General features: G+C 41.4%; 1 protein-coding gene across 3 annotated transcripts in view; it reads left to right on the top strand.

Annotated features, from left to right (window-relative positions):
* RALGAPB (Ral GTPase activating protein non-catalytic subunit beta) overlaps positions 1-18384 on the top strand; it is a 145832-nt gene that overhangs the window by 64128 nt on the left and 63320 nt on the right. For 2 of the 3 annotated variants that reach the window (XM_044985326.1, XM_044985325.1), the window contains exons 12-16: positions 10087-10201; positions 10964-11114; positions 12037-12101; positions 12306-12438; positions 15050-15183. In XM_044985326.1, coding sequence (XP_044841261.1) covers positions 10087-10201; positions 10964-11114; positions 12037-12101; positions 12306-12438; positions 15050-15183 — 598 coding nt within the window. The remainder of the gene's footprint in view (positions 1-10086; positions 10202-10963; positions 11115-12036; positions 12102-12305; positions 12439-15049; positions 15184-18384) is intronic. The other variant, XM_044985327.1, reaches the window with a different exon arrangement.

Raw genomic sequence — 18384 nt, 5'->3', positions numbered from 1 at the left:
ATTATTCTTTAACACAGACATGTCAGACATGCACTCCTCACAACGTTAAATTGTGGCCCTCAATTGACAAGGCTTTGTTATCAGGCAATGCTCAGAACATGATCCCTGATTAATTTTTTGAATGTTACGGATGACTATAAATGGAAGGAGCACTTCACGTTGATTTGCCATCATAGGCAAAAAAAGTGATTCGGTCGTATTGATTATCAGCTTGCTTTATTATACCAAAAGAGTTGTAATGAGACTGGTTAAGATGTCTGCATCAAGCCAGAAATTACTTGAATCCATCTATAATTGGTATGCACATAGTTATATAACATACATAACATAACACAATGAATTATAATCAAAATAACTTATTACAAAATCCTTGTTTTTTACTTTTGGTCTTGATAATTTTCAGGCATCAATGGGGAGACAGAGTACTGACTAGTAGCTAAATCTTTGGAAAATACCCCAATAGGGGAGTTGGTTAGGCTCAATGGCACCTTACTATAAGAAGTGCACTCATAAACTGAATTTGGTAAGGTTAGAGAAAAAGTACATCAAGAAAAAGTTGAAGATGCTGGGACAATGGCCAGCTGTCGGCAAGACTCACCTTATATTAGGTCCCAGGGCATGCATTGCAAAAAGAACACCTGCTTCTTTTGTTGTATAGAAGCACACACCTGAACACTTGTTGCCCTTTAAAAGTGATACCTAGATGTTGTCTTTGAAAAACAGATGAATGTGTTTGAAGTCCTTTTCGAAGGGGCACAGGATTTGCAAGACCAGTTCCACACATCCAGTGTACATTCTGCTCTTAATGACCTATTGCCACATGATGGGGAGCTGCAATACTGCAGAATGGATCAAGCAATTCAGTGAGGTTGAATCGGTGAATCAGCCAACTTTTGAGATAGTGCAGCAATATATGAACATGATTGAGTCTTTGCTACCCTTTATTTGATCTGTCAGGACTACTAATTGGAATTTGCACCTTGCAGCACTGGAAGACTTTGAAATATTTTTTGCCAACTATTCTGCAATGGTTGCCTGGGGCTTCGCTGAAATAAGAGGTTTAGAAAAGTCTGACCCTGACAACAGGGAGGAATTTTGAAAAGGAAATTGGGTTGTTAAAAGATCACTAGCTCCCTTCTGTGTGCTTGGTTCAGGCGAAGCCATAAAATATGGAAACATGGAAAACAGAGCATTAAAAGTTTTTTGGGAGGAAAGGGGAGTTGTGGGCATAACACAGCTTCCAAATGGCCTTTCCCAGTTTTTCCTGGCAACCTCAGAACTACATCACTTACTGTTGCATCCCAACCCCAGATTTTGAGTGACTTCCCCAGAAATAACCAAGCACCGGCTAGACTCATTAGGTGCTGTCAAATGCCAAAAAGGGGCAATTTTAAAGCTACAGTTGAGCTTGCTCGGACTGGCAACCCATTCACATATGACAGACAGGAGCTCATTAATATTTTGATGAAAGTAGTCTTCAGTGATGAGATAGCTAAAAATGTCAGTTGAATGGATACTTTGGGTCATGACTTGTATGAAGCCTTCAAAATCCAAAGAATTATCATGGGCTACAATCAAGAAAAACAGCCTAAAGTTGTGCTTGAATGCAAAGAAGAAAATCAGAGTGAAGATGGCAGGGACTATTACAGAGCTAACTGCAGACAAGTCATTATTTTGCTAGTCTCCTGGTTGTGTCTAGATCTGTGTGATGTTGATATGTGTGAGACTTTGGGAAAGTATGAGCCTTCTTCAACATTGTTTTAACCCCGATGCTGGGGAACAGATCACTGTATATCCCTCAGAGAGATACTCCTATTGGTCAGACCATTAAAAGCTGCCACACTGCTGGGTTACTGCGCCCTTTCAGGATGTGACACTACTGAAAGATTGACTGGAAAAAATCAAAATATCTTACTGGAAGGCATTTGATTCAGCCTCCAAATACACTCTCTCACTCTGAAGGTGCATAGGATGACTGAGACTTTTCCCACTAAGAACATAAGAACGGCCATACTAGGTCAGACCAATGATCCATCTAGCCTGGTATCCTGTCTTCTGACATTGGCCAATGCCAGGTGCTCCAGAAGGAATGAACAGAAAAGGAAATCAAGTGATCCATTCCCTGTTCTCCACTTCCAGCTTCAGGCAATCAGAGGCTAGGGACACCCAGAGCACGGAGTTGCATTCCTGACCACCTTGGTTAATAGCTAGGCTCCTACCAAATTCACTATCTATTTTGGTCAATTTCACAGTCATAGGATTTTAAAAATTATAAATGTCATGATTTCAGCTATTTAAATCTGAAATTTCATGGTGTTGTAATTGTAGAGATCCTGACCCAAAAAGGAGTTTATTGGGGGTTTGCAAGGTTATTGTAGGGGATGTTGTGGTACTGTTACCCTTACTTCTGCGCTGCTGCTGGCAGTGGTGCTGCCTTCAGAGCTGGGCAGCTGGAGAGTGGTGGCAGCTGTCTGGGAGCCCAGCTCTGAAGGCAGAGCTGCCGCCAGCAGCAGCACAGAAGTAAAGATGGCCTGGTGTGATACTTCCACCCTTACTTCTGTGCTGCTGCCTGCAGAGCTGGGTCCTTAGTCAGCAGTCACCACTCTCTGGCCGCCCAGCTCTGAAGGCAGCAGCGCAGAAGTAAGGGTGACATGGTATGGTATTGCCACCCTTACTTCTGCACTGGTGCTGGTGGGGTGCTGCCTTCAGAGCTGGATGCCCGGCCAACAGCCGCCACTCTCCAGCCACCTAGCTCTGAAGACAGCGCAGAAGTAAGGATGGCAATATCGCATCCCCCCCCCCCCACCCTAAAATAACTTTGCGACCTCTCTGCAACTCCCTATGGGTCAGGACCCCCAATTTGAGAAATGCTAGTCTGGACTGTGAAATCTGTATAGTATAGGGTAAAAGCACACACAAGACCCAGATTTCATGGGGGGAGATGAGATTTCATGGTCTGTGACGTGTTTTTCATAGCCGTGAATTTGGTAGGGCCCTATTAATAGCCATTGATGGATCTATCCTCTATGAACATATCTAGTTCTTTTTTGAACCTCATGATTGTTTTGGCCTTCACAATATCCTCTGGCAAAGAGTTCCACAGGTTTACTGTGTGTTATGTGAAGAAGTACTTCCTTTTGTTAGTTTTAAACCTCCTGCCTATTAATTTCATTGGGTGACCCCTGGTTCTTTTGTTATGTGAAGGAGTAAATAACATATCCTTATTCACGTTCTCTACACCAATCACAATTTTATAGACATCTATCATGTCTCCCCTTTGACTGTTCAGCTTGGAAAAGAGACAACTATCTTTTTAATCTGTCCTCATAGAAAAGCTGCTCCATACCCTTAATCATTGTTGTCCTTCCCTGTACCTTTTCCAATTCTAATATATCTTTTGTGATCTGGGATGACCAGAATTGCATGAAGTATTCAGATGTGGGCATACCATGGATTTATATAGTGGCATTATGATATTTTCTGTCTTATTGTCTATCTATTTCCTAATGGTTCCTGACATTCTATTTGCTTTTTTGACTGCCACTGCAGAGTGAGTGGATGTTTTCAGAGAACTATCCACAATGACTGAGATCTTTTTTTTGATTGGTAAAAGCTAAGTTAGACCCCATCATTTTATATGTAGAGTTGGGATTGTTTTCCAATATGCATTACTTTGCATTTATTAATACTGCATTTCATCTGCCGTTTTGTTGTCCAGTCACTCAGTTTTGTGAGATCCCTTTGTAACTCTTCGCAATCTGTTTTGGACGTAACTAATAAAACTAGTGAGGTAACAAATGCACTAGAGGTGTTCGTATGCCGAGTTTACCATTTGAAGACCAGCATTACAGCATTTGCAGAGCTACATTGGTGGATGGTTTTCCAAGAAGCAGATAAACAGAGAAAAATTGCCACCAACAAAGAGTGCATTTATACCTGCCATGAAGAGGTCACATTATCAAGCAACGGAATGTCTCTGGGATGATTGAGTGCATCCAAATCTATCCGTTGCTATCAGGCATGGATGGGTCTTGGTGGATGGATTGATCACACCAGTCACATGTGAAATGCTATATGCTCCTGTACCAATCCTTCAGCTAATGAAATGCTTGTGTGCAAAGATGAGGTGCTCACCACCCTGCAAATGTTTGACCAGCAGCTTGCTTTGTATGGAGCTGTGCAGATGTGGCACGGATGAGGATTAGTGTGATAACGTGTCCGTCAGTGGTGCCCTGGATAGAGACGATACTGACTATGAGCTTGATGAATAAATGTTTTCAGTCCTACATGTCAAGGATAACTTCCCTGAGATGACCGACGATCAATGCCTTTTTTATGTAAGCAATGCATCTCTCTGTTAACGATTTTTAAATAATACTTTGATTTTTTTTAAGATTCTCAAATATATATCTACATAATTGTTACTGTTAACAATTAAAATTACATTTTAAGAGGCAGTGTACATAAACTGCATTGATTATATACTTGTCTCTTTAAAAACAAAATATGCAGCAAAAAGGAGAGATGAAGCAATGGAAAAGCCCAGCCTAGCTCCAAATGCCCTTATAACCTATTTATTCTTAAAGATTTGATGCACAATGGAATTTTTCTTCTATTTTACATTTGTATTATTCCTGTGAATTAATTTCTTAATTTTGAGAATAATGCTGCCACTTAGGGTTTTTTGTTTTGGTATATAAAAGATAAACTTGATTTGAATATGGTAAAGAACATCATAAAACTTTACTTGAGCCTTATGTCCAGGAGGCTATACGTCTGACATGTTGACAAATAGTTAATAATCTTTCATTTTATTCAGTGCAGGCTTTCTACACTATATTTCTTAGATATTAATTAATATTGCTGTTATCCTGAAGTCATGTAAAAGAACTATTATGTAAATCTGTCCCTTGTGAAATTTTGAGCTGCTGTTCCTTTTGGCCTGGAAAAGGTCTTAACTCTGAGCAGGAGAATTTACCTGGTATTTGCTACTGGAAAAAAAGTTAATCTAAAGATATTTTCCTAGGCAATTTCTATCTGGTGCAGTATGCATGCGAAGAGCTACCTTAACATCATTGATGGTACTGTTGGTTTCACAAGTAATAAGTGTAGTAGTTTGTGACAGTGCCGTTCCTGTTTTCAGGGTGCTCTGTCTCTGAATGATACCTGATACATCAATTCACTTGCCAAATACCCATGGTGTAATCCTGGCCTTGTTGAAGTCAATGGTAAAACTTCCATTGACTTCAGTGGGGCCAAGATTTCAACCCATGTGCGTGAACTGAACCATGACAAGGATAGGGGCAAGTCATACATGTTTAGACCTATTGTGCAGCAGAACTCATAGCAGAGCTCAGAGCAATCCTACTGCTCTGTATGTAAGAGAGCAGTAGGATTCCTCAGCGCTCCAGTATGATACTGGAGAAAAGCCTGTTGAGCGTCTTTGGGTTAAGTTTAGAGGCAAGAGAAACAAGGGTGATGTTGTGGTGTGCATCTGCTGTAGACTACCAGACCAGGAGAATGAGGTAGATGAGGCTTTCTTCAGACAACTAACATAAGTTTCCAGATCACAGGCGCTGGTTTTCATGCGGACTTCAATCACCATGACAGCTGCTGGGAGAGCAATACAGCAGTGTGCAGACAATCCAGGAAGTTTTTGGAGAGTGTTGGGGACAACTTCCTGGTGCAAGTGCTGGAGTAACCAACTAGGGTCCGTGCTCCTCTTGACCTGCTGCTCACAAACAGGGAAGAATTGGTAGGGGAAGTAGACGTGGGTGGCAACCTGGGCAGCAGTGATCATGAGATGGTCGAGTTCAGGATCCTGACAAAAGGAAGAAAGGAGAGCAGCAGAATACAGACCCTGGATTTCAGAAAAGCAGACTTCAACTCTCTCAGGGAACTGATGGGCAGGATCCCCTAGGAGGCTAATATGAGGGGGAAAGGAATCCAGGAGAGCTGGCTGTATTTTAAAGAAGCCTTATTGAGGGTGCAGAAACAAACCATCCTTATGTGCAGAAAGAATAGCAAATATGGTAGGCAACCATCTTGTCTTAACAAATCTTCGGTGAGATTAAACACAAAAAGGAAACTTACAAGAAGTGGAAACTTGGACAGATGACTAGGGAGCAGTATAAAAATATTGCTAGAGTATGCAGGGATGTAATCAGGAAGGCACAATTGGAGTTGCAGCTAGCAAGAAGGGTTTCTGCGGGTATGTTAGCAACAAGAAGGTGGTCAGGGAAAGTGTGGGACCCTTACTGAATGGGCGGGGGGCAACCTAGTGACAGATGATCTGGAAAAAGTTGAAGTACTCGGTGTGTTTTTTTTTTTTTTTTGGCCTCAGTCTTCACAGACAAGGTCAGCTTCCAGACTCCTGTACTGGGCAGCACAGTGTGGGGAGGAGGTGAGTAGCCTTCAATGGTGAAAGAACAGGTTAAGGATTATTTAGAAAAGCTAGACATGCACAAGTCCATGGGGTCAAACGCAATGCATCTGAGGGAGTTGACTGATATGATTGCAGAGCCATTGGCCATTATCTTTGAAAACTTGTGGCAATCGGGGGATGTCCTGGATGACTGGAAAAAGGCAAAAATAGTGCCCATCTTTAAAAAAGGGAAGGAAGGAGAATCTGGGGAACTACAGATCAGTCAGCCTCACCTCAGTCCTTGGAAAAATCATGGAGCGGGTCCTCAGGGAATCCATTTTGAAGCACTTGGAAGAGAGGAAGATGATCAGAACAGTCAACATGGATTCACCAAGGGCAAGTCATGCCTGACCAACCTGATTGCCTTCTATGATGAGAACTGGCTCTGTGGATATGGGGAAAGCAGTGAACATGATATGCCTTGAGTTTAGCAAAACTTTTAATACGGTCTCCCACAGTATTCTTTCCAGCAAGTTAAAGAAGTATGGATCAGATGAATGGACTATAAGGTGGATAGAAAGCGGGCTAGATTGTCGGGCTCAATGGGTAGTGATCAACGGCTCAATGTCTAGTTGGCAGCCAGTGTCAAGCGGAGTGCCCCAGGGGTCAGTCCTGGGGCCCTTTTTGTTCAACATCTTCATTAATGATCTGGATGATGGGATGGATTGCACCTTCAGCAAGTTTGTGGATGACGCTAAGCTGGGAGGAGAAGTAGATGCACTGGAGGGTAGGGATAGGGTCCAGAGTGACCTAAACAAATTGGAGGATTGGGCCAAAAGAAATCTGATGACGTTAAACCAGCAAAGAATCCTGTGGCACCTTATAGACTAACAGTCTATAAGGTGCCACAGGATTCTTTGCTGCTTTTACAGATCCAGACTAACACGGCTACCCCTCTGATACCTGATGAAGTTGTGGCACATTACTTAGGAGGAGAGACTGAGGGAACTGGGCTTATTTAGTCTGCAGAAGAGAAGAGTGAGGGGGGAATTTGATAGCAGCTTTCAGCTACATGAAGGGAGGTTCCAAAGAGGATGGAGCTTGGCTGTTCTCATTGGTGCCAGATGACAGAACAAAGAGCAATGGTCTCATGCAGTAGGGGAGGTCTAGGTTGGATATTAGGAAAAACTATTTCACTAGGAAGGTGGTGAAGCACTGGAATGGGTTACCTAGGGAGATGGTGGAATCTCCATCCTTAAAGGTTTTTAAGGCCCGGCTTGACAAAACCCTGGGTGAGATGATTTAGTTGGTCCTGCTTTGAGCAGGGAGGTCTCTTCCAACCCTAACCTTCTATGAGAGTATGTGGCACAGGGTAAAGAAGAGAGCACATTTTGCTAAAAAGGAGGTGGCATTTAATGGAAAATGGGGTGAATTTCCTTGCTGTACATATTGCTCCTAAACTACCATTCAGAAGCACAAGTTATCCCTCCAAAGGACTAAGAGCACATTCTCAATCATGGGTTCCCTTGTTTGGGTCCAGGTTTTAGCATGGCTTTGACTTTGCCAAAGGGCTTAAACCCCTTTTTACCAAATCTCTATATTTGAAATATAGTGTATATCTGTGTATTTACTCACAGAAGTGTTTATTCCTTCTGGGAGTTCAGTGTAAGAGGTTAAATGTCAATTGCCCCCTGTGTTTTGATTGTATGCACAATCACACTGGGTTTCAATGTTAGATTAGAGTGGACGCTAAAGAGCCTTATTCTGACAAGGAAAGTACAGATTAAAACCATGTCACATGCTTCTTTTTTCCTTCAGTTTGATTGAAGAGGCAATTTGTCTTCTCTTTGTAAAAAGAGATCCTGTTTCTAGGTCTCATGCAATGGATGCAATACCATATATAGCTAACTTGTGTGTGACTGTGTGCCTAAGCACAACTGGTTACCTTAGTTTAAACCAGGGATTGGCAACCTTTGGCACATGGCCTGCCAAGATAAGCCCCCTGGCAGGCCGGGCTGGTTTGTTTACCTGCTGTGTCCGCGGGTTTGGCTGATCATAGCTCCCACTGGCCGCGGTTCACCACTCGGCCAATGGGGGCTGTGGGAAGCGGCGGCCAGTACATCCCTTGTCCCATGCCGCTTCTTGCAGCTCCCGTTGGCCTGGAGCAGTGAACTGCGGCCTGTGGGAGCTGCGATCGGCCAAACCTGTGGATGCGGCAGATAAACAAACCCGCCCGGCCTGCCAGGTGGCTTACTCTGGCGGGCTGCGTGCCAAAGGTTGCCGATCCCTGGTTTAAAATGTAGCGTGTGAATGGTTTAGAGGAAATATTTGCTGCTGTATCCTTGTCTAGCTCGTGGGTACCAAAGAGTATACACTCAGCTGCTGGGTTGGCACCTGATAAAATACATAGAATGTTTTATCAGGACTAAGAGGACTATTGGACTAGTATGAGATGACATGCTATTGAAGATGGTAGGTGTGAAATGGTCATGAGACTGGAAGGGCTTAATGGATGGGTTTCAAACTGCATTTAAAAACCAGCCATGGAAGCATGTATGTTCTTATTTGGGGTAGATAAGCTTCATTTGAACTCACTGAAAATGAAATGACGACACTTACCATGTGTGGCAAAGTTCCTCCTCTCCCCTAGTAGGTCCTGCGCTTATTGGCAGATTTTCCTCCCCTCAGTGGTCTTCCCCTTGGATGAAACCCACAGTCTGGATCAACTCCTCCTATGTCTGTTTAGGAGTAGCGAGACTTGGGGGGAACCCGGTCCCACCCTCTACTCCGGGTTCCAGCCCAGGGCCCTGTGAATTGCAGCAGTCTCTATAGTGCTACTTGTAACCGCTGCTTGACTGCTACAGCTCCCTGGGCTACTTCCCCATAGCCTTCTTCAAACACCTTCTTTATCCTCACCATAGGATCCTCCTGGTGTCTGATACTGCTTGATTGTATGGTGTTTCCTCAATCCTCCAGTAGTATACCCTCTCAGTTCTTAGTTCCTTGTGTCTCTGACTCCCAGCTCCTCATACACACTTCCTTCCTCTGGCTCCTCCACCCCTGACTGGAGTGAGCTCCCCTTTTTATATCAGGTGCCCTGATTAGCCTGTCCTGATTGGCTGCAGGTGCTCCAATCAGTGTAGCTCTCTCTGGTGCCTTCTAGAAAGTTCTTAATTGGCCCCAGGTGCCTTAATTATCCTGGAGCAACTGCCATTTTGGTTCCCATGGTACTAGGGATTTGCTTAGCCTGGGGCTAACATACCTGTTCCTGAGTACTTTCCTATAGCCATCCGGCCTTGCTCCATCACACATGGTTCTGTGGAACTTATTAGCTCATTACTGCATTGTATATCAAGCTGTTGAACTGTTTCATGTTGCAGTTGGAGGATTCGCCTTGAGGGTCTTTCTGGCTCTAAAGCTCGAATTCTTAAAGCCGAGGTTGTTAAAGTTGAATTCTAAAGTCTTAGGTTGTTATGCTGAAGCCAGAGCTACAGATACACCTTTCTGTTAAAAAATAAAATGACATATATGAATTCAAAGTCCGATCATTGATAACACAAAGTAAGGCTTCTAAACCCAAAGTGAAATAGATACCATATTATACTGTGTGCTTTTTGTTAAGCATCTTTTGTGCCTGTAAATTTAATCTGTATGGAATTACATTTAATTCCAAACTCCTGTGAAAAATTGATTAACTTTCTAACGCTTTTTCTTATTGGCAGAGAGCTCTCAAAGTTTAAAACCTATGTAAACCCTACAGAGCTGAGAAGATCCTCTATCAATATTTTGCTGTCATTATTGCCTCTCCCTCATCATTTTGGGACCATAAAATCTGAGGTAACGAATTAGCATGATTGATTTCTGTGAGATTATTTTTGTCAGCATTTTTCAGAAATAATCTACGAATGTTACACGTGACGTTGCAGTGCTGACTCAATGGTCCTGTGGTTTGTCCTCTGCACAAAAGGGTACAGGTTTGGTCGGTCTTCCAGATTGTTAGGGCTGTTGAAGCAGCAAGCTCAACTCTTATCAGGCTGTAGGGGAAGTGAAAGCAGATGGTATACCTTGCTTTCCAGCATTCCCTCTGGCTAATATAAGAACAGCCTCCATAAAGGTTCCCAAGGGATGTACCTCCATCCTCAGGGTAAGAAATTATGGCAATAGGGATGTACTTGTGGAGAGAGAGAAGAAAAGTGTAGGTTAGGATATTACTGTGCTCACGTGTGATGTCAGGCCAGTTTAGTTTAAGGATATTCAAAGTCTGAATATCTTAAAAATCCACAAGGTTCCTCCATCTTCCGATGGAGTTTGACTTACTCTGCTTTCTTTGTTATGCTGCAATTATACCAAGGCCAATTTTGCTGTCTAGTTAACTGCTCCATTTAGCACTGACTTTCTTGTATCCAGCTCTTCACTTACAGAAGAAATAATATGGTACATCACAGATGTTGGTAATGCTGCAGAGAGACAAATACTTTCATTTTGGGTTAGTTAAATTACTTAATAGTAAAACCAATCAAATAACGATGCAAGTGCTCTGAGATTATCAAATCCATGTCTATGCTAATTGATATTAAAGGAAATTTATTCTTTCTTCAGGTTGTCCTGGAAGGAAAATTCAGCAATGATGACAGCTCATCATCATATGATAAACCAGTAACCTTCCTATCCTTGAAGTTGAGGCTTGTGAATATACTAATAGGAGCTTTGCAAACTGAAACAGACCCCAACAACACTCAAATGATACTAGGTTATTTGAATGTATTTATTTATTTTTTGTTTTATGCTGGATTATAAGAAAAATCCTGAACTCTAGGATTGAGTTCTCAATATTATACAACAGAATACTGTGCAAACTACCAGGGATCATGTAGGACTTAAACAATTATGTGCTGCTATGCAAGTGGAAAGAGACAAAGTTCCAGCCTTAAGTTCTTTTGCTTAAGAAATCACTTACGTTGCACTTTTCACTGTGAAAGCATTCCGATAGACAACTAAAATTGTCCCAGTAATGTTTAGTAAGTATTATCCCCATTTTACAGATGGGGAAATCATAGATACTGCGTCTGCACAGCTAGTTCATTGAGCCCTCTGAACATGTAGTTATATTTATCTGTCACTAGGACTGTTGTAGCACCTAGAGGATAGGGTCAAGATCAGGACCCATTGAACTAGGTGCTGTACATACACATAGTCAAAGTCGGTCCCTGCCCAGCTCCTTTTAAATCAGTGTCTGATGCCTTGTCCTTGTAAAGGTAGTGTGTGCAGTGCATTAAAAAAAATCCCATCTCCATACTTTCTATGCTTGCAGAGAGTGGACAGCTTTTTCGGAGTTGAGTTCAGGGAGTTTTTAATGAAGAAGGAGTTAAGATTTAAAAACAAAAAAAAAGCTTTATTAAAAAACAAAGGCCTTTCCGAGTTGAGAGGAGCATAAGGAACTTTTGTCAAGCCAAGTGAATTTAAAATAATGTATAGCAAAATCTGAGCTAGTCTATCACCCTCTGTGTTGAATTTCAGAGTCTGAAGCAAATTCTTGTGGCTATCATAAACCCTTAAACAGATCTTTTATAAAAGTGAGCACTGACACATTTTTATAGATTTAAGCAGCACACACACTGCTTTTCACACATTTGAACTGTAAGCAGTTTACCTCTTGTGTTTTAATGTTGCAGGAGCGATGTTAAATATTGTTCAAGACTCAGCACTTTTAGAAGCCATTGGCTGTCAGATGGAAATGGTGAGTTTTTTTTGTGTTAAAGATGAACTTTTTTAGAAAAACATATTACTGTATTATACCTACTTTTTCCAAGATATCTAAGCTGATTCCATTAGGTTTTGCCTTTTTATTCTTCTAAGTACATCTTCTAAGATTGTTTTCAGATATGCAGAACCACTAACCTATACAGTCTTGTCCCTCATTCATGCTGATTTCAATTTACAGAATGGTGGCGAAAATAACCTTTTGAAAAACCACCGTCGCACTAACAGTGGCATTAGTACAGCAAGTGGAGGAAGCACAGAGCCCACAACTCCAGATAGTGAGAGACCAGCACAAGCACTTCTAAGAGATTACGGTAAGGAGTGAAGCTTTTTTTATTTTTTTTTAAATTGCCATTATATCCCAATTTTACAAAACTCCTTTCCAGGTTGTGTTTGACTTACTGAGACCTTTAGATGTATGAAGGATATTTTCAACCAGAGGTGATGGGTATTGTGGGTAGCCCTTTGGATCTGGCGTTAACTGCTAAATTTTGCTCCTATTTGTATTTATCTATTAGCTTTCAGTCCTGTTATAAGGTATTTTGTTAGTATTCTTATAATAGTAGAGTGAGCTTGAAAGCTTATGAAAAATGGGAAAGAAGTTAATAAACTGCTTATCTTTGTAATGTAGTTTTTGAGCCTCTTACAATTTGCAGCTGATACTGGGGCAGATCGTCAGGTAGTTTAAATTGCCATAGTTCCATTGATTTTGGTTCAGGTGTGACAATTTACGCAAGTTGATGATCTGCCATTCTTAAATCATAGTTAAAAGGATTCTGGTTTGAAAATTAATTATAGTCCTCTAAAACAGGACATCAGCTACACAGATCACTTGATATATAATATGTTAAATTTTTGTTTTGCTTTAGTTTGATATAGTTTGGAGTTTGTTTGACCTTATAATAAAATCCACCCCGTATTAAATCAGTATGCAGTGATCCAGCTGAGTTTAGTGAAAGCCTGGATTCCCATTTGTATCTATTTGTCGGTCTTTGATTAAATCATTAATGTTAACCAGATGTACCTGAGAACAGACCACCTTAGTATGCTGTCTACTAAAGATGTAGAGTCTAGGGGCCAGGTCCTACACCATTGAAGATGAGTATTTCCATTGACTTCAATGGCAGGGGAAATCAATGTATGCTCGAAGTTTCACGTCCGCTGTTGAATTGTATCTGTGCAGGAATTCAGTTTGTCTGGAAATGGCTTACTTGATATCTGAATGCTGCTTTTCAGCACATGGGTTTGTTTTTAATATGCATGTTTTAATTGGTATGAGTTTGCACTGAGACAAGTGCTTTTGGCATGTCTTATGCAAAGTATCTGTTTGTAGGGTTCATAGTGACCTTTCTTCTATGTATCAGTTACTGAATTCTGTGACTATGATACAGTCTAAAGACTGACTTTCATAATGTTTTGGCCAAAGACTTTTTAGCACTGTTAACATTGATTTTATTGGATTCTTGTACCCTATACAGACAAAATATAGTGTTCAGAATAGAAACATAATTTGGGAAGCTCATAAACACAGTTTTTTCATCTGGAGCCTCTAAGGAAAGTTCAAAAGAATCAGGATGGTCTATTTTCAAATTTTAACTATAATTGATACTTTGAGTTCTGTTACTAGTGTTCCAAAGAATGTCTTACTAAGAATTCCTGGTTTTTGTTTTGTTTTTTTTTTAAATGTGTGATATGTATTCTTAATGAAGATTCATTTTTTCCATCATAATTCTCCTCTCTCTTAGTCACAGGCACCTGCTTCCTCTGGGCACCAGGGGTGCTCAAACCCCACTCTGCTCCAGGCCCCACCCCTGCCCCCACCCTATCCCTCTCCCAAGCCCCCACCCCTGCCCCGCCTCTTCTTGCCCCTGCTCCAGGCCCCACCCTGCCTCTTCCTGCCCAGTTCAGCCCCCTCCCCTGAGTGCACCCCATTCTCGCTCCTCCCTCTCCCTCCAGTGCCTCCTGCACACCGTTGAACAGCTGATCATGGTGGGTGGGAGGCACTGAGAGAGAGGGGGAGGAGTTGATTGGCAGGGTTGGCGAGGGATGGGAGGTGCTGGGTGGGGAAGAGGTGGCTGCCGGTGGGTGCTAAGCATCCACTAATTTTTTTTTTTTTTATTTTTTTTTGGGTGCTCCAGTCCCAACAGCTTTCATTTCTGAAATCAGTTTTTTCCCCTACTCCAGTCTTAACAAATTGAACCTAAATGACCCTCAAATATGAAATTATAAAGAAAGCAGATACTGAAAACGTACCATTTAATTTCAAGCCTGTGGTGCAGGAAAATCAAATGTTTGGAAATGATTGTAGTGCCGTTGCATCTTTTTTTCTCCCCAGGATTAATTCTCTCAATGCCTGGAGCTAATCTTTATGAAATCCTATAGTAATTTTCAGCATATGTATTTTAAGTAGAACGCTATGTAATATTTGCACATCATATTAATGTCTTAATTAGTTGAAGTTATAAGTACTCAAACTATGAACTCTTATAGAAACTTAGAAACACTATAGCAAAAAGTTTCTGTATAAAGTAAACCTGCTGTTAGCCATTCCACAGCTCCACAATTTAAATGTAGTAGCTAGTATTATGCAGCATGCAGTGGACACCTAAAATGTGTTTTCAGATGAATTATTCTAACTACATTCAAATGGCAAATCTGGTAAAATGTGTACATATGCAGAAAGAGAGTATGCTTTGAGAGTAGAAGCTAGTCTGATTTAGATATATAACATGCTGGAGTTATAAACCAATTAATTAATCCATGTGAAATTTACTAAATTGCTAGCTTCTGAGGTGTTGTGTAATTTTGTTTTCTGTGCTTATTGTGGCTGCTTTGGCCTGTGCCTGACAGATTGCTTTGCTTATTGTTACTAATGCTTAGTTATTTTCCCTCTCTGTGGGATGTGGTATTGGGATTATATCCTAGCTCTTAATACAGATACAGCGGCTGGACTACTGATTCGCAGTATTCATCTGGTAACACAAAGACTCAACTCACAGTGGAGACAGGACATGAGTATCTCACTAGCTGCATTAGAGCTTCTTTCTGGATTGGCAAAGGTGAGAGCTGAAGTTTCACTTGTTCTGGTTTTAAATAATTCAGGGATTCTGTCAAGCCACAAGATGTCCTACAAAAAGAAACGAGTTCTGTTGATTGAAATATGAAGCATGTTTTGCTGCTATTCTTGGAATGATTTTGCAGACTAGATAATTGTATAACACATTCAGGTTTTTAATGAGAAACCTTGGTTTAAAAGGCTACCACTGCAGTTCCAGGGCAGTTCACTGCTTGGAAAATCTACCAGGGCAATGAGCCCATTTAAAAATCCTTGCTGTAAAGGCCACATACTGCTTTTCCCCTTCCTTCTGCCCTGAAAACAGTCATTCTTGTAAACTGAAAATATACAGATTATATTTTTAATAAGGAAATAGTATCTTTCTTTTTGAAATTTGTATTTCTGCTCCTCAGTCTGAAGCTAATTGGGCTTGCTGCTTCTCCCCTCTTCCCAGTTGAGTAGTTAGATCAATCCACTAGCTTGGATTTTGGCATTCCCTGCAGCAGTCCAGATGCTGAGCAGATTTCCTCCCACTGTATTCCTCTTTTTTTATTACTCCTGTGACCCTATTGTAATTTACCATTTTCCCTACCCCCAAAAAAACTCCAGCTATCTGTCAAGCCATCTTTTTTTATACCTACCTTTGGGAAATTGTCACTTGCCCCTTTTAACCTAATTTAAAGCCCTCCTCACCAGGTTGTCTAATCAGTGTGCAAAGATGCTTTTCCCCTTCTTGAGCAGGTGGACCCCATCTTTCCCAGCCGTCCTCCATCCTGGAGCAGCATCCCATGGTCATAAGAACGGCCATACTGGGTCAGACCAAAGGTCCATCAAGCCCAGTATCCTGTCCTCTGACGGTGGCCAATGACAGGTGCCCCAAAGGGAATGAACAGAGAGATTATTATCATCAAGTGATCCATGCCCTGTCACCCAGTCCCAGCTTCTGGCAAACAGAGGCTAGGGACACCATTCCTGCCCATCCTGGCTAAAAGCCATTGATGGACCTATCTTCCATGAATCTATCTAGCTCCCTTTTCAATCCAGTTATTGTATTGGCCTTCATAACACCCTCTGGCAAGGAGTTCCAGAGGTTGACAGTGCCTTGTGTGAAAAAATACTTTCTTGTGTTTGTTTTAAACCTGCTACCTATTAATTTCATTTGGTGGCCCCTTGTTCTTGTATTATGAGAAGGAGTAAATAACACTTCCTTATTTACTTTCTCTATACTACTCATGATTTTACAGACCTCTATCATATCCCCACTTAGGTGCCTCTTTTCCAAGCTGAAAAGTCCCAGTCTTATTAATCTCTCCTCATAAGGAAGCTGGTCTATACCCCTAATCATTTTTGTTGCCCTTATCTGAACCTTTTCCAATTCTAATATGTCTTTTTTTGAGATGGGACGACCACATCTGCACGCAGTATTCAAGGTGTGGCAGTATCATGGATTTATATAGAGGCAATATGATATTTTCTGTCTTATTATCTATCCCTTTCTTGATGATTCCCAACATTCTGTTTGCTTTTTTGACTGCCGCTGCACATTGAGTGGATGATTTCAGAGAACTATCCACAATGACTCCAAGATCTCTTTCTTGAGTGATAACAGCTAATTTAGACCCCATCGCTGTATATGTATAGTTAGGATTATGTTTTCCAATGTGCATTACTTTGCATTTATCAACATTAAATTTCATCTGCTATTTTGTTGCCCAGTCACCCAGTTTTGTGAGATCCTTTTGTAGCTCTTCACAGTCTGCCTGGGACTTCAGTATCTTCAGTAGTTTTGTATCTGCAAATTTTGCCACCTCACTGTTTACCCCTTTTTCCGATCGTTTATGAATATGTTAAATAGGACTGGTTCCAGTACAGACCCCTGGGGCACACTACTATTTACCTCTCTCCATTCTGAAAACTGACCATTTATTCCTACCCTTTGTTTCTTATCTTTAAACCAGTTACCAATCCATGAGAGAACCTTCCCTCTTATCCCATGACTGCTTATTTTGCTTAAGAGACTTTGGTGAGGGACCTTGTCAAAGGCTTTCTGAAAATCTAAATACACTATATCCACTGGATCTCCTTAAAGAATTCTAGTAGATTGGTGAGGCATGATTTCCCTTTACAAAAACCATGTTGACTATTTCCCAACAAATTATGTTCATCTAATGGTCAAGGAAGCTGTCATAACTATGACCTCCTGAGGTCCCTTCCAATCCTGATACTCTATGATTCTATGGCCAGAAACACCAAAATCCTTTTACCTGTAAAGGGTTAAAAAGCTCAGAAAACGTGGCTGACACCTGACCCAAAGGACCAATAAAGGGACAAGATACTTTCAAATCTTGGTGAGGGGGAAGGCTTTTGTTTGTGCTTTTTTTTTTTTTTTTTTTTTTTGGTGGTAGTTCGCTCTTGGGACTAAATGGGACCAGACATCAATCCAGGCTCTCCAAATCTTTCTGAATCAGTCTCTCATATTTCAAACTTGTAAGTAACAGCCAGGCAAGGCGTGTTAGTTTAATTTTTGTTTTCTCAACTTGTAAATGTTCCTTTTTGCTGAGAGGATTTTACCTCTGTTTGCTGTAATTTTGAACCTAAGTCTAGAGGGGGTTTCTCTGTAAAGTTATTTTCCATCCTGACTTTACAGAGATGATTTTTACCTTTCTTTCTTTAATTAAAAGCATTCTTTTTAAGAACCTGATCGATTTTTCCTTGTTTTAAGATCCAAGGGGTTTGGATCTGGACTCACCAGGAATTGGTGAGGGAAAGGAGGGGGGATGGTTAAATTCTCCTTGTGTTAAGATCCAAGGGGTGGGATCAGTGTTCACCAGGAACTTGGTGAAGAAGTCTCTCCCAGGGAGGGGAAGGTTTTGAGGGGAAAGAGAATGTTCCAGGTACTCAGAAATCTGGATGGTGGCAGCGAGACCAGATCTAAGCTGGTAGTTAAGCTTAGAGGTGTTTATGCAGGTCCCCACAGCTGTACCCTAAAGTTCAGAGTGGGGGAGGAACCTTGACAGACGCCAAAGCTCTCCTGTCAATGCTATCTGTGCAGGCACGTGTTCATCTCCAGAATGCATCTGCCCCTGCCTGGGCCCTTACCCTTAACTGTGAGGATGGATGATAATATCACATACACCCATGATTCCTTCACCCTGGCTCCAAGAGCCCTGTAGTCACTACAGATCTGCTCAGGGTTACATCTGGC

Source organism: Mauremys mutica, chromosome 13 (assembly GCF_020497125.1).
Source record: "Mauremys mutica isolate MM-2020 ecotype Southern chromosome 13, ASM2049712v1, whole genome shotgun sequence".
NCBI lineage: Eukaryota > Metazoa > Chordata > Testudines > Geoemydidae > Mauremys > Mauremys mutica.
This window is presented reverse-complemented; position numbering and strand designations above follow the sequence as displayed.